At 44.0% G+C, this 22,444-nt stretch overlaps 2 protein-coding genes across 5 annotated transcripts in view; one reads left to right on the forward strand and one right to left on the reverse strand.

The window, feature by feature from the left end:
• Window positions 1-1,862: 1,862 nt before the first annotated feature.
• On the reverse strand, window positions 1,863-17,144 carry ntmt2 (N-terminal Xaa-Pro-Lys N-methyltransferase). Of its 4 annotated transcripts, none has more exons than XM_042056353.1 (5): window positions 16,550-16,561; window positions 11,217-11,561; window positions 7,703-7,878; window positions 3,382-3,634; window positions 1,865-2,396 (listed from the first exon to the last, which is right to left on the reverse strand). In XM_042056353.1, exons 2-5 carry the CDS (start codon window positions 11,380-11,382, stop codon window positions 2,140-2,142), a joined length of 852 nt encoding a protein of 283 aa, XP_041912287.1. In that variant the 5' UTR covers window positions 11,383-11,561; window positions 16,550-16,561; the 3' UTR covers window positions 1,865-2,139. The 4 variants fall into 4 exon arrangements, with proteins under 4 accessions (XP_041912284.1, XP_041912287.1, XP_041912286.1 ...); XM_042056352.1 differs by having other exon boundaries at window positions 11,217-11,565; XM_042056350.1 differs by lacking the exons at window positions 11,217-11,561; window positions 16,550-16,561 and adding an exon at window positions 16,749-17,144 and having other exon boundaries at window positions 1,863-2,396.
• Window positions 17,145-18,616: 1,472 nt separating this feature from the next.
• kifap3a (kinesin-associated protein 3a) overlaps window positions 18,617-22,444 on the forward strand; it is a 23,710-nt gene continuing 19,882 nt past the window's right edge. Inside the window, exons 1-5 of the mRNA XM_042056348.1 lie at window positions 18,617-18,819; window positions 19,313-19,444; window positions 19,842-19,993; window positions 20,427-20,485; window positions 20,946-21,087. Of these exons, the coding sequence (XP_041912282.1) occupies window positions 18,788-18,819; window positions 19,313-19,444; window positions 19,842-19,993; window positions 20,427-20,485; window positions 20,946-21,087 (517 nt within the window). The 5' untranslated portion in view covers window positions 18,617-18,787. The remainder of the gene's footprint in view (window positions 18,820-19,312; window positions 19,445-19,841; window positions 19,994-20,426; window positions 20,486-20,945; window positions 21,088-22,444) is intronic.

Here is a 22,444-nt window from a genome sequence, read left to right on the forward strand (position 1 = left end):
AGCTAACTACTACATCACAGTATATCCACTACAGCTAACTACTACATCACAGTATATACACTACAGCTAACTTCTACATCACAGTATATCCACTACAGCTAACTACTACATCACAGTATATCCACTAGACTACATCACAGTATATCCGCTACAGCTAACTATCACAGTATACCCACTACAGCTAACTAGACTACATCACAGTATACTAGTACATCACAGTATACCCACTACAGCTAACTAGTACATCACAGTATACCCACTACAGCTAACTAGACTACATCACAGTATACCCACTACAGCTAACTAGTGCATCACCATGGGCGGATTATGAACTTTCGGGCCCCTGGGCCCAGATGTATTCAGGGCCCCCCACTTATTGTTGTATATGTGGGAGGGGGGGTTTGGGGGTCCTCCCCCAGAATTTTTTTAATTTGTTTGATGTGATTTCCTGTATTCTGGTGCATTTTGGGGATGGCCAATACTAAACTCAATCAGATTCATAGGCTACATCCTGATTTGTTGATATTGAGGCAATGATTCCATGCAAAGGCTTGGGCTTCAGGGCCCCCTGACCCCTTGGGCCCCTGGGCCTGGGCCCGGAAGGCCCGTGCAGTAATCCATCCCTGTGCATCACAGTATATCCACTACAGCTAACTAGACTACATCACAGTATATCCACTACAGCTAACTAGACTACATCACTGCAGGGCCCACAAGGAGACTTTATAACAGATCAGAGCATGTTTGACCCGTGAGAAGAAAATACCAATCATGTAAATACCAATCACGTGGACATTTAATCAACATGAATACACACTGATAGCCTATACACATTGCTGAGTGCACACATTGTGGAACATTCACAATGTTTTTAAAGTGGTTATATACGTCAAACAACACAACAATGCTCTTTCTGCTATATCTTATGTTCATATAAATCAGCAAAAGTAATCAATTCACTTCTTACATTCAAGTAAAAAAATCACACTACACTTTCAAATGCACAATATATATAAGGGTATTTACATTTAGGCTCATGTTAATTAGAGACAACCTGACATCCTTGATATCCAGGAGTGTAGTGGTAAAATAAGAGGTGGGTAAACTATGAATTCTGTGATCACAGTAAGGTGGACTGTGCCATGCAATATCAGATTTTTTAAAAAGGCATTCAGAACATGTTAAATGATGGTGGAGGTTATTATCCAATGTTTATAACAATACCAGTGGTATTCAGCGGTTCCTAGAGTGTTGATGAGTGAACATATGGTGAATGTGGATAATACAGTGTGATTTTTGAATGTTAAAAGTTGCAAATGGTGAATAAACTCTTTTGAGAGGTGGATAAACTCTAATAAGAGGTAGATAAACTCTATTTCTGAAATGTCAGAGGTGGATAAACTGCATTTACTTTCGTTTAGCCCTGTTGACATCTACCTAACAAAGCAGATTTAGTCCACAATATTGAATAGGCCAGATGTTCAATAGTAACATCAAACCTTTATGACTGACCTTGAAGAGTAGCATCCCAGTGCACACAGGGTGTGTGGGGAACTTATCATCTCCCTTATAGCAGTTATGCTGCTCTACGTCTGAGACCTCCACTGCGATGAGATGATGAGGATAAACCCTTACACATGAATAGGACTGAGGGGTGATGGGGCTGAGAAGGGGTTTGACTCATGGCAGGGCACTTGTGTTTTGATGTTCTATTAGTCTGTCATAGAGGTATCTACCCCCTAATGAAAAAAATATATAGTGTCCGCAACACTGCTTAAATTCCCATATTTAATGTACAAAAACGCAACGTTTCGACCCTGCTGGGTCTTCTTCAGGGTTTTGCCTGAAGATGACCCAGCAGGGTCGAAACGTTGCTTTTATACATTAAATATGGGAGTTTAAGCTGTGTTGCGGACACTATATATTTTTTCACTGGAGTAAGTTTTTTTTGTCCTGCACCTGCCAGAAGGTGGGATGTGCGCACAATAACTCTTTTTGATATCTACCCCTACTCATACCCCACACCAACCAAACATGGACCGGTTTACAGATATACATACATCTCTGTGAATAATAATAATAATTTAAAAAAAAGAAATGAAAAATGTCTCTGGTCAAGATGGTCCCTCCTGGGCGGTGTCACCGCATGGCGATCATCCATATCGGCACCATGACCTCAGGGAAGCCCTCCTGCTTCACCACGTCCAGGACCTCCAGGCCGGCCTTCTGGATGATGCCCTTCATGATGTCCAGGTGGCGGATGATGCTGCTGTCCACCGGGTCCAGCTTGCAGCCCTGGCGTGCCATGTTGTCCTTGATGACGATCACGCCATTGGGCCGCAGGCTGGCTTTGCAGCGCACCAGGAAGTCCATCAGGTCCTTGTCAGTCAGGTGACCTGCAGGGATCAGCGAGGGAACAGGACATAGGGGACAGGACACACAACAGTGCTTAAGAGGTGGTACCGGAATACACACAGTACACTCCTATGAATCTAGTTCTGCGAAAGGTGTGATGTGTGACTGCTATGAATATATACCCTGTCCCCCAAGGCAAAATGTGCTATAGCATTCACAGCTACAAGCTACAAAAGAGGGTTTAAAAGGTGTTTATTGACTGTGGACATGAGTGATTATGAACATCAAGGTCACTGTGTTTGAATGTTGATCATGAACATCTAAAGCACCACATTTGATATTTGGCCAGCAATGGAAGGGTGTGTGAGTGAGTGCGTACGTGCAAGTCTGTAAGATTATATGTCATCTTGTCAGGAATAAGAAGCCACATGATGAAATCAATCTAAGAGTTTGAGTAATCTCCAGATAGAAGTTCCCCTTTAGCAATGAACACCCAACCCCCCCCCCCCCTCCCCCAACACACACACACACACACACACAGATATACATACATACACACACACACACACACACACACACCAGAGCATCCTTATTCCATCTGCAATCATTTTTAGCCCCACATGGAGTGGTGAAGAGATCACATGCTTTCTCTGGGTTCACACACACACACACACACACACACAGACACACACACACACACACACGCGCACACACTATAGGGGGCTGTAATTCTGTACTGCAACAAAAGAGGCTCAAACCTGTAGTCACCAATATAGATCAATTTGCAAGTGTAAACATCCCTGAACTAAATTAAGACTTGTAGATGGGCAGAAAGTGTAATCATATACCCCACACCTTGGCACAAACATATACCACACAACCCCCATACGCACACCCGCTGTCACTCAAAGACATACACACGCGCACACACACCTTCTTTCTCATTTCTCATTTACTTCAAGAGAATACTATCTTCACTCAATACACACAATACACAGAGAGAGAAACACACTCAGGTGAACTCACAGGCGACCCATTGTATCCAGACGACGTCGTATCTTCTGAGCGAAAGTCTGAGGTCCTTGAGGTTGTAGCAGTAATACGACTCCACCCTGTCAGCGTAGTCGCCCAGGTACTCCTCGTGTGCGTGCAGCAGGTATTCCTCCATCATGTCCGCCATCTCCATGGTCTCGAAGATGGGGAAGAGAACTCCCTTGGACACGCGGCCGATGCCACAGCCGCAGTCCAGGGCACGTTTGGTACCCGCCTTACCGGGACCCTGCAGAGAAACACACACACATAAAGACACACACATACACACACAGAGACACATACACACACATACACACACAAATGAAAATGTTCAATCATTGTCTGCTTCTGGTTGAAAGCACACACACAGACACATGGAATTGTCATGCACCAATCACCTATCAGACCTTCACCTTACACTGTCACCACCTTAAAGACTTAAACGCTCCCATGATCCCCAACCCACTGGTACATTACAGTATCTGCTCCCTACACGACTGACTCCTCTCATCTCTAGATCTCATCTATCTCATTCACCTCACTGCATTGGACAAACAGCATTCCTCTGAAGTGCACTATGGCCTAAGGGGATTGGAAGAGTTATTGGTGATGGAGCAAGGACATTCCCCTGCAGAAAAACATCTCATACCACTGCCATATTACACATCGCTTAAAAAATTGAAAATCCACTCTCATTTAGGTGAAGCATTGCTTGTGGTTTTATGCATGCTACTCTCAGGGCAGCTTGGCATACTTTCAAAACATGGTGCCCTTTTCAGGAAATACTTGGACTTACAATATAATATAATTTAATTTTCTTTTTCCAGTCACCTGTTCCAAATGAATCTGTTCATTGTATGAAAGGTGGCCCTCTGTCTGTTTTTGGTACAGTTTTAAGTTATGTGTGCACAAAGACTCGCTCTCCCTCACTTAAAATCCTCCTTCTCTTGTTTACAGTGCATAGCCATTATCTTGTTCTAAATGTGTGAAACAGACTCTTGTACCTAGCTAGTAGTGGTCAGTCTGATTCCACAAAGACAACTGAAATGTCTGTTTGAGTTAAGCGTGTGGTCTTTGCCTTGTTGTCTCAGCTGCCTGTGGAAACTCATTGGTTTCTATGGGGAGCAGGTGGGCAGTGAAGAATGAATGGAACTTACAAGGACGCAGAGGACAGGCCCATGTGGTCATTATTAATGGTGGCGACTGAGGTTAGCATTTACATTTAGCTGACTGACTCTATGGGCCACACATACAGTCACACTGCTAGCCTCAGGTTTCCTTGTGAAGCTAACCTATGGCTTTGACATTGACTCTGCCATCCTCTGTCACCCGATAGAGCTGTGAGGGATTACAAGTGATTTCCAAATTATTAGCTGTGTTCATCTGACATTTCCCTGAGATTCCGGCCCCCACCGCCCCCCCACTTAGCAGCAAATCATTCTCTTTTAGGAAGTCAATCAGAGATGACGTCATTGGACACTATGTGCTGAAGGCTGGCACACTTGTACAGCTGTTTTTCAAACGTATGTGCTCTTATCTAAAGGGACTTAAAGCACACGTGTGTGGTGCACATTTTATCAGGTCCGTGTTCCTTGGGAATCATCCCTCTTAACTTATTAATTCCCATGAAGGTATTTTTAGCTTGATGCTTCACTAGTCGTTTTACAGGAACACATGCTCAGATTGTGACCTTCTTGACACTTAGTGGTCCATAATGAGCTGCCTGGATGAGTTGCATCTATGTCAGCTGAGAGTTTCTACCTGATGTCAAAATGATGATAGCTACAACCAACTACACCCAGATCCAAGTAGGAATAAACTCACACAACAAAGGGAAGATAATCAAGAGCTGTGAAGTTTAATGTTTAGGTTTTTTATCCTTTTATCCTATGATTTAATCCTTAATATGGTGTTATAGTACCAAAGCCAACATCCATCATAGTTTAAATTGCTTAGATGGGAATCTGATTATAAAACTAATGAAGGCTTATAAAGCCGTGTCTAAACATTGTCATATTTATGAAATAAGTATAAGTATATACAGTCTTTTGATCCTGTGAGGGAAATTTGGTCTCTGCATTTATCCCAATCCGTGAATTAGTGAAACACACTCAGCACACAGTGAACACAGTGAGGTGAAGCACACACTAATCCCGGCGCAGTGAGCTGCCTGCTACAACAGCAGCGCTCGGGGAGCAGTGAGGGGTTGGATGCCTTGCTCAAGGGCACTTCAGCTGCTTCCTACTAGTCGGGGTTCGAACCGGCAACCCTCCGGTTACAAGTCTGAAGCGCTAACCAGTAGGTCACGGCTGCCCGAATCTGACTATAAAACTAATGAAGGCTCGTAAAGGCCTGTCTAAACATTGTCATATTTATGAAGCAATAAGTGAAGCGCCAAAACAATCAGTGATCTTATATAGAGTCCTGTCCAATTTCAAACCATGTTACTATGTTACTAATAGTTTCTCTAGAATGCTCAAAGCACATCTATTTATGTATGTGTAAATTCCACTGAAATTCAGCTGTCCAGTCTTGTCACATCTCCTGCATGTAAAGGGAAGGAGACAAGCGAAGAAAAGATGTAACTCTATCCATTTGGGACAAATGTGTGCAATATGTCTCCTCTGGAGCAATGAAAGAACTCTGAGAACAGACCGTGCCTCTCTCCTATACCACGTGGGCTCAGAAATGTATCGTATGCACTTACACATACACATGCGCCATGCACATACACCCACAAACACACACAAGCCCTCACCACACACACAAGCAGGCACACACACACACACACAGACAACGCACACTATACTCATACAAGCACACACACACACACTCACACATAAACATATACACACACCACACACACATACACTTTCTCTCTCTCTCACACACACACACAAACACATACACACACTCTCTCTCACACACACACACACACACACACACACACACACACAAACACATAGACACACAAACACACACGCACACACACACATACATGTGTTTGCATGAGCACACACTTCCAGACATGTTTGCATGCAGACAGGGCACAGTGGGCTGTTAACAGAGCGGGCTTTGCAGTAGGGCTAATCTCCTGAGAGCATTTCCGGCTCCGTCTCTCTCCCGGCGTTCCCAAATCCAGAGAGATCAGCAGGCCCGGGATCACTATGCACACACAGGACTATGAATAGCAGCGGCTCCACTGAACACACACACACACACCGGTGTAAATTATCCTGATGGTCAAACACATGTGCATGCACACACACACACACTCACGGACAGACATAGAAACACACATATGGAAGCGTACACACACACACACACACACACACACACATATGCCAACATGCAGGGCCACATAGTGCGAGTTAAAAACACATGGGCATAAATAAGCGCCCTATACTGTGAGCTTCCACTCTGATGGACAGCAACTCTGCACAGGCACCACATGCTGTAGCGTTCACTGGTCTCTTTATCTCTAGGTGCTGTGTCTGATGTGAGTGAGCCGACACACTGTGTAAACCATCCGCCCTGAGTGGGAGGAATAAATATTCACACACGCTCATGTGCTCTCACACACACACACACACATGCACTCACATAGACACACACACACATACTGCACACACACATGCACTCACGTAGACACACACACACACACACACACACACACACACACACACACACACACACACACACACACACATGCACTTGCATAGTCACAAAGTCATGCAAACACACATAAACAGATAAGTTAAAATTATTTATTGTACGGCCTGTCTTGGGAGAGACATAGAAGCTTACGCACTGGAACACACAAACACAATAGGGAATGATTTATTTTCTGTCAGAGGGAGCAAAACCTGAGCGTGGAGCCAGGCTCAGATTAACACAGTACACACAGATAAGAGCTGACACACACACACACACACACACAGATATTTTTGACAGAAACACACAGAAGTGTTTACATACAAATGAACAAACCCAAAAAACACACATACAGGCATACAAAAACATTCACTGTACAACTGAATGTACTGTATGCAGAAACTCCATCCAGAGATATCCATATGAGGCACACACACACAGCACAACACAGTGATGTGTCACAACATCATCATCTTCTTGGAGGTGACAGTGATATTAGTCATGCTGCATTCCGGAGAGTAAACTCTTTTTTTCGCACACACACACACACACACACATACACACCAATGTCCTCAGTCGTGACAGCGACATTACTCATGCAGTAATCTTCGGCGCCATCCATCTGCCGACTGCCAGAGTGGCCCTGTTGGTCATAGCCTACCCCGACAAACTTCTTCAGGAACTGCCGCGAGCCTTCCAGGTCCACCTCGGACAGCTCCACGAAATCTCCCATCATGCCCTCCTCCGACGCGGGAACATCCTCATAGAACTTCTGGGCTCTGTAGTAGAACTGCTTCTCTCCTTTGATATACTCACAGGTCACTGCGTACAGCTTCACTGTGTGGGAACGCACACATACACACACACACACACACACACACACACACAGATACACGAGTGAGACTGTGTGGGAAAGTATGCATGGATAGCCTGTGACTTCCCTGTGATTAATATTAAAGTTACACGAACCCAACACACATCGGGCCAATGGAACATCACACAAATACTATTACTCAAAATGATGACATACTCTATCAGAGATGAAAGAGGTCAACATCGTACACGATCACTGTTATCATAAAACCAACACAAGACATAAACACAGTGATTAGACTCATATTTCTTTTGCCTTTTAGAACTCTTACACAAGGTCAACAGGGTGCGCTTAGAATCATCAGAAGTAATAGTTCCTTTTCAATGTGTTGTTTGGAGACAATATGAAGTGTGTCTGGGTACAGAGAGTTATAATTATAAGTATATATACTCCTTTGATCCCGTGAGGGAAATTTGGTCTCTGCATTTATCCCAATCTGTGAATTAGTGAAACACACTCAGTACACAGTGAACACACAGTGAGGTGAATTACACACTAATCCCGGCGCAGTGAGCTGCCTGCTACAGTACAACAGTTAGGTGCCTTGATCAAGGGCACTTCAGCTGTGCCTACTGGTCGGGGTTCGAACCGGCAACCCTCCGGTTATAAGTCCTAAGCGCTAACCAGTAGGCCACGGCTGCCCCGTGAAAATAGGGAGCTCTGTTAAAATGTACAAGTGTAGGCCTGTTGCTTAGTATAAAGGCACACACACACACACACACACACACACAGACAGACACACACACACACACACACACACACACACACACACACACACACACACACACACACACACACACTTGCACACACACACACACACACTTGCACACACACACACATAGACACATCCACACACAGGTGGCATATAGTCCATTGGAGCACTGGATTACACCTGGCCGTCTGGATGGATCAGATAATTAAATAACTGTACAGTATGTGTAGATAACCTGCCAAATCAGAGAAATACATCAGCAAGGTGTGTGTGTGTGCGCAAGTGTGTGTGTGTGTGTGTGCAAATGTGTGTGTGTGAGTGCAAGTGTGTGTGTGTATGTGTGTGTGTATGTGTGCAAGAGTGTGTGTGTGTGTGTGTATGTGTGTGTGTGCCCTTCACTCATGTCTCCACTCTGTCCAGTCAGCTGAATGACACTGGTAACAGGTCACTAATTAGACAGTAAGTCTCCCTCTCTTGTTTCCTCTTCCACTTCCAAGGACCACACTGACAGGTCAACACACTATGTAGAGCTCCTGGTCACAGTGGACGCTAATTTCCCATGAGCATTCCCATAGGAAGAGCGTGAGGCCCTGAAACCATCACAGTGGATGCTAATTTCCCATGAGCATTCCCATAGGAAGAGCGCTAGGCCCTGAAACCATCTCAACTCCTTGAAACAGACAAGCATCACCCCTCGCTGGCTGTCAGCAGTTTGATGTTGTGAGGGAGGTGATAGGCCTTTTGCCTGCCAGAGCCAGCCTGTCACCAGATTAACATAACGACCACTGCAACTTCAACACCGAACTCCAAACACAGTCTCCTAGCAACTGGACCTTTTCCAATGAGCTGTGTAGACTTTAACACCAGCGACATGATGCTATGTTCACAGCCAATGGGGAGAGTAAACGTGACAATGGCAGCAAACCACACGTGCTCTAAGACAAACACAGTCGGGCATGTCGGAGGAGTTGTCAGTGGATTTGCTGCAGATACCTTCTAGAAGTGGCGGGTACGCAGGGGTTGGCAGAGAGGCTGTACATCTGATACACAAAGTCACACACACTCACGGTCCACAAGGTTGGTCATGTGACTTTGCGGAGAGACGTTCTGAGGAGGGCTAAAAATAACAGCTGGCCTGGGGATAAGATTTGATCAAGGAGATGAGCGTGATATGCTTCACTGATGACCGACATCTACAGCCAGTTGGCTGGCCATCCTTTCTCTCAAGGCTTACAGTAGCTGTTGTCTTCAGGCTGTAAGACTTAAGAAGCGGATTTGAGATGTTGATTGGTTGGTTGGTGGGTTGGTCAATTATTTGCACAACAAACAACATGATATTTCCCTCATGATAGTCCAATGAGCTGGTTATTTCTTCTTTTAAATGTATCCAGTTGACGGAATGTGTTGTTTTAACAGTACTGTATTGATTTTAACAGTACTGATTTTGCTACCTACAGTACAATTCTTTGCTGTTTTACTTATCTATATGTTGCTGTTTCGATCTGTGTCTGATGTTAAGATCCTGTATTTAAAAAAATATTTTAGCCAACAAGACTGTCGTCCATTTGGTTTTGTAGGATCTAGGTCAGAAGGGCAAAAATCTAAATTGAGACGGCAAAGAGGTCAACCTTCTCACGTTGTCAAGTCTCCATAGGCCTCTATGCTCTGGTCTTTATTAAGCCAAATATCCTTGTATGTATGTAATAACATGTATTTTGCTAATCCAAATGCAAATACTAATGTGGGAAAGAGCAGTAGCATTTTAACAGCTGTACAAACGGACACATAATCAAGATATTTGGTTGCCATCTTTTATTATATCCACATATATTTATGAGTCCTGTTTACAAGGTATCTGAGTCCAAAATACTGACTCCTACTAATCATGTTGGATTTTGACAAGCAACATCATCGCTGAAGCAATTTATGTAGCAGGATATTAGCAGTGTCTTGTTCCTCACATATCTCCCTGGATTTTCTCCACAAAAACACCAAAAATACATTGACTTCATCACAATGACAAAAAAGGAAAAAATCCTGCACATTGTACTTTGCACAGAAAGCTAAAATGCTTTCTGTGCAAAGTACAATGTGCAGGATTTTTTCCTTTTTTTACGGTGTCAGGGGAATAGCCCAACCCCCATGAGGGCTAACAAGTGTCCCCTTAGTTCCCTCATTATTGATCATGAAGTATAGATGTGTAGCCAACATGCTCAAACCAAAACGCACAAACTACATAGTACACTTGAGGACGTGATCTGCAGTCATGATTGACAGATTGGCAAGCCTGCTGATTTATGGCAGGTGCTGTGGAGTATGTTCTATAAGGGCATAGGTTAAATTATCAAAGTCATCTGCCATTTACACATATGCATACTGAGGAACCACGTTGAACTGTCCTGACACGTTTGGTTGTTAAAATATAACATAACACAATTCTCACAACTAGCTGAGTCAGAAAAATACTCTGGGGTATACAGCCATAGTCTTACAAGTCAGACTTTGAAGCCATTTTCAATCTGTTCATCGTGCTTAACTTGTTTTGAGTAAAGGTTTTAGAGGAGACTCATAGTGATCTCCTGAGCTTACCCAGAGGCAGCTGATCCTTCAGGTACTGGTAGCTGGAAAAGAACTCCTTGCGCAGTGTGTTGTGGAAGTGGAAGGACATGCTGGAGCGGCGTGATTCGCTCATTGCCTTGACCCATTCTTCATGGGACTGCTGGGGCGTCCCGCTGAAGTCCAAGACGCTCGGCATGTTTGCGTGTCGCTAGACCCACCGGTTGCAAAGTACTGGTGCACTGAGGGTGAGGAGGTCTTGGAGCAAGTATGTCTTGCAGCGCCCAGAGCCTTTGCAGGGATACTGCAACTGAGTTGTTGCCGAGTGCTTCTGAAGACTCGGCCGGCTGGGCTGTATGTGATCGGCACCAGGGTCCCCTCACTCACTGCTATGGCTTCACGGATCACTTACTCCTCTTAGGGAGCAGGAGAGAGAGGGAGAGAGCAAAGAGGTGTAGGGGCGGGGAGCAGGGCCTATCTGTTTCAAAAAGATGCCTTCTGAATCTGGCTCCACATAGCTGGCACTCTAAGACCTCTTTGCTTTTGACTCGTACATGCCAACATGCGACCAACAGATAATACCAGTGCTGGCAAGTTGCTGAAAGGCTGTTAAAGCAATCACTATACTTAGCCACAACCGCTAATGTTTGTGTGTGCACGTCCATATTTATGGCTCAAAGGAGTGTCTCTTCAACACCACATACTGGCGCACCACACTGCGATACACATGTCTTAAGTCAAAGGCCTGGCCACATGTGAGGAGATTAGCATTGTCTTCAGGGACACATTATGACAAGGACACTTAACACGATCAGGTGAGTAGCACATTAGCTCAGAAAATAGCAAGACCCAGGCCCCAGCTGTGGCACAACTGGCTGGGGCACCTGCACCGTACGCCGGCAAACCGGGTTCGATTCCCGCCCTGTGGTCCTTTCCGGATCCCACCCCGACTTTCTCTTCCACTCACTTCCTGTCACTCTCCACTATCCTGTCACATTAAAGGCATAAAAGCCCAAAAATATATACTTTAAAAAAAGAAAAAGAAAATAGCAAGACCCCATGACTACCGATGTTGAGTTGCCTGTAGGCAAGCCAAGGAAGCTCTGAAACAGACAAAATGTGTAGCGGGAGCAACTGCACAACCACAATCATTAGCAAGGGTAAGGCCTGGCACGTTTGACTCCAGCTGCCTCAAAGGCAACTCTTGCAAACTGGAGGCCGATGCTGAGCAGTCAGAATTGCAGATTTAAATGATGGAGTCCCAGCTGTGATGGAGAGTTAAATGATGGAGTCCCAGCTGTGAAGATGGAAAGTCAGCTCTGCTCTCATAAGGCACTGAAGGTGCTGCAGAAGGCAAGAGGTGAAAAGAGGACTTTGCAACATGTGCAGCAATATGGATTATTCCTGCTTTTTAAAAGGTGGCAAATTTCCATTGCAAAACAGACATTGCTGTTCCCTGCGGCTCCCCACATGCATGTCCTCCCATAATTATCTATGTCCAAAATTTCAACTTTTCCCACAACCCTCCCATGAATGTGTATGCACTAGTCAGAAAAGTGCTACTTGTTTTTCCTGCACTCCTGTGGTAGACAGAATGCAGCTTTAGATATGTGTCTGTTCGTACAAGCCGTGCCATGTTCTTCGGCATACGTTCTGATGAAATTCTTCCTAGAAAAGGCAGGCTATTACTAGGCTATTACCTGACCCTGCCTGCCTGAATATCAGCTCATTCTCTTTCACCTCAGACAGGATTAGTGTGTGCTTCACGTCACTGTGTGTTCACTGTGTGCTGAGTGTGTTTCACTTATTCACGGATTGGGATAAATGCAGAGACCAAATTTCTCTCACAGGATCAAAAGAGTATATACTTATACTTACTTACTGTATATACATTCCTTCTTTAGTGCCTGTGCCAATAAGTGCCATTACGTTTCCTTATTGTTTGCAAAGGTTAGTGGCAAAGTAGGAAGTAACATTAGGCATCCCTGATCTATGCAACTGGTTAGGCTGGACCAATGATTTCAAAGTTAACGCAAATTGTACGCCCGTAACAATGCTACGATTGGAAACATTTCCCAAAGGAGTGTCCCAGACACTGCGCCAGGATTAGTGTGGGCTTCACCTGTGTGTTCACTGTGTGCCGAGTGTGTTTCACTAATTTACGGATTAGGATAAATGCAGAGACCAAATTTGCCTCACAGGATCAAAAGAGTATATGTAAAGTAGTAAAGTATACTTATGGACCCTTTCAAGAGAGTTCCATTCTCAGCATCATAGTTGGCCCCACAAGACTTCCGTTTTAACATTCCATATGTTATCTTAATGCAGAGGAAGTAGATTGGGGCCCAAATAGAACGTTCAAGCATTGTTTTTGTTTACCTTGTTGAAAGGGTCTTCACAGAGAGCCTTTTTCCACCTTTTTTTCGTTCCCGCTCATGAACCAACATTTGAACCGTTCGGAGCATTCCAACCAAACAAAAATCGGTTCAGAACATAAATCAGAACATTTGTTCTATCCTGTTTTTTTCGGAGTGGGCGTGACATTCTACCATTCAGAGAGAAGCAGGCTAAAAGCATGAGTTTTCTCTACCCAGGGATGGATTACTGCACGGGCCTACCGGGCCTAGGCCCAGGGGCCCAAGGGGTCAGGGGGCCCTGAAGCCCAAGCCTTTGCATGGAATCATTGCCTCAATATCAACAAATCAGGATGTAGGCTATGAATCTGATTGAATTTAGTATTGGCCATCCCCAAAATGCACCAGAATACAGGAAATCACATCAAACAAATTAAAAAAATGTCTGGGGGAGGACCCCCAAACCCCCCCTCCCACATAAACAACAATTAGTGGGGGGCCCTTAATACATCTGGGCCCAGGGGCCCGAAAGTTCATAATACGCCCATGTCTCTATCTATCAACCATTGCCATGAGTAAACAAAACTAGTCAACTAGCATTTCACGACTGGTGTTCTCTGGCATTACACAGCTAATAAAGTTACTACCATTATTATAGGACTGCTGTCATATCGTTATCTCCTGCTTATGCATTATGCAGGCTAGTTTATGACATCTGCTTCTGTACATGTTAGTACACCTGCTCCTGAATGAGCTACAGAGTGTATAAGGAAGGCAAAAAGGCTGGAGTTTGCAACATGTGCAGGACGTTTTTTCAAAGCTGCTGCATGTCATAGTCCATTAGAGGAAGCTCCTAATAAAAAGGATTCACCTGCGAGTAAATCATATCACTGCTAGGAGCATAAGCAGCAGCCCCGCTGTTTTATAAGATCAAAGCAACCTGTGCAGAAATAGCAGCTGAAATCTCATTGAACTTAAACTGAGGAGAGGCTCAGTTGCTACTATCCCGCTGCACCACATGGAGGGTTTTGCACATCAGAATGGAGAATATAATTATCACATTTTAGATAAGCACCCATGTAGACCAAATTATTTCATATGCTTTAGCTACATTTTTACAAAACAGTCAAGGTCCTCCCCTGAAACTTCTTATGGAGCTCAAGATATGTCAGTCAAAGTCAGTGTACCCAGAGACCTTTGTCACACGAGCAGACACCTAGTGACCGCCTAACCTCTGACCCCATTGCACGTCGTCCACCCCCCCCTCCAGCAAAAAGCATCACCTACATCCCACTCACTTAAAATATCACAGCTCATTTCTTCTTGCTGTCCATACAGGTCCAACATTAAAACAGATCAAATTCTGGTTTCAAATGGTTGATTTTCTGTTAAAAGAATATCTTATTCAAGAATCAACTAAATTTTACTCTGACCTTCGTCATACAAAAGAGTGAAACAAGTAAAGAGAGTGTGAAAGGCAGAGATGAATGATCTTGAGATGTGTGTCTCGTGTCTCAAGGTTTTTTTTAGATTGACACATGCCTTAGGACTTAAGATCAGAGTGTTCCTATGCCTTCATATCCTATATCTTGGATGGCAGAATTTTGAAGATCCTCATGTCACCCAAAATTGGAGATTTGATTGGAAACACCTTGTAAAAGATAGTAAACTATGTGCATTGTGAAAAATCTGCTATCTGCAGTAGATTAGCACTTGATGCATATTTTGAACACTTAACACAGGTATTTTTACTAATTAGCTCATCTATCTGGCTGAAGAGCTGTGCTATTTAGAATCAGCTGGTTTAGAGAGACTGGCTGAAACTATGTTGTAGGATAGTTGAGAAGGGCAGCACCGTTGCTTCATTGGACGTGGCTTCAGACTTGTCAGCTGACCTGCCCACAGCATTTGAGAGTAAAGAATGCTGGATATTTTTTCAAGATTTTGAGACCTAATTTAATATACTTAATATACTATGTGTTTTTATTCATCCAGATTTTCATTAATGCCACCTTTGTCTGTGGTGTTTCAAATTAAAGACATTTATTTTAATTTTTACAGGGACTTTAAAGGTAGAGTCCATGATCCTGTCAGTGAACTTTGAGCTCAACAGCCAGTCAAATTACACCCATTCCTTCTCTTGTAGCAATGTAGAATTTTTAGATCTGTGCCTATTTTTATTTCCCTTGTAGAACCAGGACATCAGAAAGTTTCTTCAAGCACGCACACACTGTATGGACAGCTACAGGGCTGTAGCTGAATTAACTTTCCTTCCTTGAATTTCTCAAAGGTGTACTGGATTGAACTCAAGTACTACACCTTTGACTTCATGACTATAATATCATTTCCATCTCCTAAAAAAGTTGATCATACTACACTGAAGGGAAAAAGCTTTGTCTTCTCCAAATGCATCTTGAAACATCAATAAACATGGGTGTTAGAAAGACCTTTAACGCAGGTTCAAAGAACCTCTGATGGGATTCATTCAATACATCCTTACAAACATATTTTGGAAAACACTACACTGCTTTTACACCTTAAAATACACAGAAACACCAATGAACACACACACAAACGGCACTGCAGGTCACCAAAAATAGGGTGGGGGTGCGTCCCACTCCTGTCCTGTCCATGAACAAGTTACATTATTTAACGAGACTGTGAGGTGTAAAGTGTGTCCTACATTACACACTCAGTCTGACAAAAATGCAGCACACAGACACTGCATAGAAACACAGAGGCACCAAGAGGCAGTAGAGACTTGCCATTGTTGGTGTCTGAACACCCAAAATATGATTTAAGTGAATCAATGGGTGACATTATGAAACAGGAGCCTGTCATGTTTGGTATTTTTCAAGGAAAGAGTACATTTTAGATGTACTGAAATTATATGAGATTTGCACATAGGCTCAGGGATAATGAATGACAATATAACAGATTAAAGGGAACTCAGTGTCTCCAAATGAGGCCTCTTAATACACATTATACTGGGTGTCATGAAGTCAAGAAGACGAAGAGCACAAGGAAGAGGAAGAGGAGCTTGACCAGCACAAGCCTAAGATCACGCTATACACTGCACACACTACAAAACCTAGTTTAAATCTCCCATTACCCCTTTAATTCAAAACCAGTTTCTGCAGTTTTTCTACCCCTCATGCACAGGTTAGGTGAAGAGGGCTGGGACCGGTCTCGTGGGATCTTCAATGCTTACCAATACGAGTCTGCTCCAGCAGGTGAAGGTAGCTGGCGAAGAACTCCTTGCGCAGCGTAGTGTGCAAGTGAAAGGACATACTGTGGCGGCACATCTCGTGATCGGTGCCGGCCCAGCTGTTGCGGAAGGCCTGGTGAGTTCCGCTGTACTCCATAATGCTTGCTCCGTCCGACATGTTCGCTCGCTGCTCGCTCAGTCACTGAACGTCGATCAAGTGTGAGTGTGTGTGTGTATGTGTAGGGAGGACCATGTGACACCGTAAGTGTCGCTGCAGCAATACTGGTGTTAAGCTTCTGCCTGTGAGGCTGCAAGTGATCAGCACAGAGTTCCTCCTGTAAGGAAACAGCTGAAAACCACGATGGCTTTACAGATCACCTGCTTGTCTTCCAGAAGGAGACTGGGCGAAGAGAGAGAGAGAGAGGTGGGAGGGGAAAGGGGGCAGTAGCAGGGCCTATCTGTTTCAGCCCTTGAATCTGTCCGACAAGACCCAGCAAATTGACCTCTTGGTTTTCGATCCGCACCAGCAGGCCATACGTTCCAGTCAAGCCCCTGACAGCCTATTAATATGGCTACTATTCTTAGCCACGCTGGCTCATGTTTGTATACATAACCCCTCTGCCTCTGTCTGCAACTGTGATTCAAAGGCACTTCTAAATTACACATTGTGCCACCAACTACAACTTAAGGTTTAGGTCAAACACATAGCCAGGCTTGAGGGGGGCAACTTAGTTATTTTCAGCCACAAGGATGGCTCTCAAAGGCACCTCATAGCTGTTTCCTCATGGCCCAGGAGGGCTGCCTAGATGAAATGACATCAGAGTTGGACACGACTTGTACACTATGTGATACAGTGTTCTGGACAATACGTCATACCATACTCTTATAGTGCCTCTTATTTTAAGCCTTATCATCATATTGAAATACACCTTGCCAGGGGTGTATATCATGAGGATTTGGTTTTATATTGTATATGTGTATATTGTATATCGTAGATGAAACAAAATTTCATTGGATCATGTCTTGTCTGAATGAGCTGATATAGTGTAGGTCCAGTGTTATTGGGCAGACAGAAAGATCTGATTCAGATTCAGATTCAGAGAGATTTATCTGGTGATGCAAGCTGCTGCCACAAGCAGACAAGTGCTGATTTGTATTACTTACCCACCGCAGTTCCCTTGCCTGTCTTATTCACCATGCTGAATCAGGACCCAGACCACCCAGCTGGTTGGATAACTGGGTCAAAACAACCTGAAAGACGAATAATAGGCTATAAGAAGTTACTGGTGGAGGAAGTGTAGCCTCGATTTATCATTTGTAATCAGTCATTTAATTTTGTTAAGAGATGCACTCATTATCTTTCCTGAACCAACCTAACCCGGGTGAACCCAGTTTCAACATTATATCAAATTTACAAACAGGTTTGTCTGGGTTCTCCTAAATTAGAACCAAACAGATTAGCACCAGAATGCAGAATATGATAGCCTATGACAGATCCCATACAGTTTGCCCTGACCATCAGGGTTGCATTCAGGATCATTAACATCTCACTGACTGAGGCGAATGGAGAGCTTACGAGTCCACTCAATACATTAAATCTTAGTTTTGAATGTGAATGTTTAAGTCATAATGGTAGAAGTTGTAGTCAAACTCACCCCACACCCTCTGTCACAGCCTAAAGCCACCAAACCTCTTACCCCATCCAAATGTCACACTCAAGTGGGACGTCAACATCCATCAATATGGACTGTGTGTATGTCTGTGAAATAGTGAAAAGCATTTGGATGATTTCCCCCTTTTCAGAACAAGTTCTGTTTTGATTGAGTGTATTTTCTCTCATTTTCTCCAGATGGCGATGCGAGAGGGATTTTACTGTGCAGATGCATGCTGGGAAGTCTGGTCCCAGCCCTTGGCAACAGAAACATCAACATCCAGCTTGCTGAATTAAAATATGATAGCTTCGTGGAATTAGCATCTCTGGATTAGTGTAAAGGAATCTTAATAACCAGTTGGAAACTTTTGTTTTTAATGTAAAAAGCAGAATGCAAGCGGACGACGCGAGATATTTGAAAAGGTAACGTAGTCTGCCTGTACAGTCAGTTAGCATAGTGCTAACGTTGATGGATGTAATGCCATTGCAAGCAATGCAATGTCCATTGCTACGTGAGCTAACGTCAGCTTAGCCTCCTATTCAAACACAGAATGTGGGTCAGTGTGCCTAGTGGCAAAAGTCAAATTCAATAAAACGATATATGAAAGTAAGACAAACGTTTAATGCTAGATATCCCAAAATGGTCCGACATGACATCAAAGTCTTGAAATAAGTCTCGTTTGAATGTATTCGGACAACGTTAGCCACAGCTAACTGGCATACTAACGTTATCTAGGCTACAGTTAACGTTACAGGAGCTTACAGTACACACACACCCATATCTATCCATATCACTTAGCTGTCCGTCATCTTGTGTTGGCGGCTGTTTCTTTAGTCTATCTCAATTTTTACATTGTTTTACACAGTCGCATACAATGGCATTGTCAATGACCCGCAAATTATCTAACGTTAACAGAAAAGTGAAGGGCGGTAGCTTGGATGTCCACCCTACAGAGAAAGCCCTCGTCGTCCAATATGAGGTGGAAGCCACAATTTTGGGAGAGATGGGGGACCCAGTGCTTGGGGATCGCAAGGAGTGTCAAAAAATGTAAGACAAAATACGCAGTGTATGCTGACAGCTTCAGTCTTCATTGTTTATGAGATGACAATGTTTAGCAATCTCTTTTCCTATAACGCCATCATAGCTCTAATACTGTAACTGTATTGAGCCAGCTGAATATGTTGTATTGTGTTATGATCTATTTTGTATTGCGTTATGATTTTGGAGTTTTAAGAGTGGATTTGAGTCATTGTGTGATAAATGTACACTTTTGTTTTATTTCTTAATTTGTTTTAATACCTCATCACACTATCAAAGTTAGCCTACACAGTAAAATGTGTGGTATGCTCTTAATTTGTCTGAGTTGTGTTGCCATCTGTACACTGGTTGCTCTTTGCGTGCTCCTCCTCCTCCTTTGTGTAACATGCCGTTTTGGCCCATGCAGTATCCGCCTCAAAAGCCTGAATGCCAACACGGACACGGCATCTCTGGCCAGGAAAGTGGTGGAGGAGTGCAGACTCATCCACCCATCCAGGGTTAATGAGGTGGAGCACCTGCTGAAGTACCTCCAGACTCGCAAGAAGACCGGAAGTCTTGGTGGGTGTAGTCCACAAACTGCAGAATTATCAAGAGCTCTAATGAGCAAGATTTAGTTATAAGCATGCCATATATTTATTTGTTCAGTGAGACAAACCATGCATTATATGACTTTAGAAAGCACATAGCGCCTTGATTTATGATGTGAAGACACAGTAAAATACAAACAAATGGATAGGATAGTGGATGATGCAATTTGGCAGACCCCACTTACTAACTGTATAAAATATGAATGTGTCTACTTATTCATACATTAAAGTGAAAATCAATGTGAATGATGAAGGGTCCATGTGACGTGTAACACTATATTTAGGCCATTCAAAGTGGAAGTGATATTCATAGTTTTCACAGTTACAATGAAGAGAAAGAAAATGATGCTGATTGTTAGCACTGTTTCTGGCAGTGACGTTTTCCTGTCTTTGTTTACCTCCAGACAAGCGGGAAAAAACACCCATCAAGCCAAGGGACCTGGCCCCTTTCGAAGGCATGGAGGTAACCACACAATATAACCATTGTCTTTTATCAATTGGTCCTTATAAACAATTTGCTGAATGTTAGATTACTGCTGGTCTCTGTCGTTTTTTCTGTTAATCTCTCTCTCTCTCTCTTTCTCCCTCTCTCCCTCTCTCTTTCCATCTGTCCCTATCTCTCCCTCTCTCTTTCCCTCTCTTTCTCCCTCTCCCTCTCTCTCCCTCTCTCTCTCTCACCCTCTCTCTCTCCCTCTCTCTCTCTCTCTACCCCCTCTCTCCCCCTCTCTCCCTCTCTCTCCCTCTCTCTATCCCTCTCTCTCCCTCTCTCTCTCCCTCCCTCTCTCTCTCTCTCTCTACCCCCCTCTCTCCCTCTCTCTCTCTATCCCTCTCTCTCACCCTCTCTCTCTCTCTACCCCCCCCTCCCTCTCTCTCCCTCTCTCTCTCTCCCTCTCTCTCTCTCTCTCTCTCTCTCTCTCTGTTAGCTGGATGAGGAGGCCAACATTAACAGCATAGATGACTATGTGGAGCTGCTGTATGAAGACATTCCAGAGAAGATCCGCGGGGCCACTCTCATCCTGCACCTTGCCCGTAACCCTGACAACCTTGAGGAGCTGCTGCAGAACGGTGAGTCATGTACAGTATGAGTCTGTGTGTGTGTGTGTGTGTGTGTGTGTGTGTGTGTGTGTGGGGCGCACATGTGCGGCGCACATGTGTGTGCTGACTGTGGTCTTGCAATGCATGTTTACTGGTGTGTGTCTGGCTATGTTTGTGTTTTATAGCAAATTAAAAAATATATATATATATGATTTATTTTTTTATTATGTTTATATAATAATTTTAATTTCAAATTCAATTAATATTGTTTGTCTTTGTTATGTACAACATCTTGTTGTTGTGACATACATTGCTAGTCATACGTTTTGACATCGCACTGGTTGGCATGAGACATTACCAGTTGTGGATCAGAGAAGGCATATGTTACACATAAAGTGCCCACTGAAATAATAATGAATCTGACAGATTTTTGGTTAGTAAGTATGGATAATGGTTACGTCATGAACACAAACTTTATTCATATATGGTATTTAAAGAAATAAATTGCTGGTCGCATCACTGATATGTCCCATTGCTAGCTTTGTCCTAATTATTTAGAGTCCCTTCATGTGAGTCTGGCCTTTTTATGTGATGGCAAGTCTTGCCAAACCCCTCTACTCCCCCTGTTGCTGCACCTCGGGGACAATATTATTACTGACAGCTCTACAGAGTAAACCGTTGAGCCAGGGTTTTGATTGCCAGGGTCCTTGATAATGAGGAAGCCGTCATAAAAACTGACACACACTGCGCCTCATCCCGCGCAGTTAGAGGGAGTCTTAAGCGATGACCTCATCTGACAGAACATGGTTTCCTGATGGACACTTTGGCCCGGGCCTCGGATTTCATTATCTCTGCTGTGTCCACTTATTATGACATCAGCTCTGGGGAGCACCAACTGTGGAGTGGAGTGTTAGGCACGGGCTCGCACATGCCGTTGGGCCTGCAGCTGGGAGCCTCTTAAAAGGCTTGTGATTGGCTCCTCTCTGTGCTCGTCTGTGTGTTGCCGTCATGCCATCATTGTCGGCCCTTCATAAGAGGCCACTTAAATTTGCTCTCTCAAATCCTCAGTGTGTGAGGTCATCGCAGGTCTGTCCAAGACCATTCCCCTTACTCTGATGGGGAGTTAAAGGACTGGTTGTCATACTGGTGGATTGAGTGTGTGTGTGTGTGTGTGTGTGTGTGTGTGTGTGTGTGTGTGTGTGTGTGTGTGTGTGTGTGTGTGTATTGTGCACCTTCGTCACAGAACTAGAGTGTACACACACACACACACCTGCACATGTACATCTGTCAAGGTGCATTACTGCTGGAGCTGAGCTGTCAGATGCCATCAGTCAAGGCTTCACTCCAACCAGCATGGGCATCAAACGTCCACGTGAACCGTGCGATC

The sequence above is a fragment of the Alosa sapidissima genome, chromosome 12 (assembly GCF_018492685.1).
Source record: "Alosa sapidissima isolate fAloSap1 chromosome 12, fAloSap1.pri, whole genome shotgun sequence".
Classification (NCBI taxonomy): domain Eukaryota; kingdom Metazoa; phylum Chordata; class Actinopteri; order Clupeiformes; family Clupeidae; genus Alosa; species Alosa sapidissima.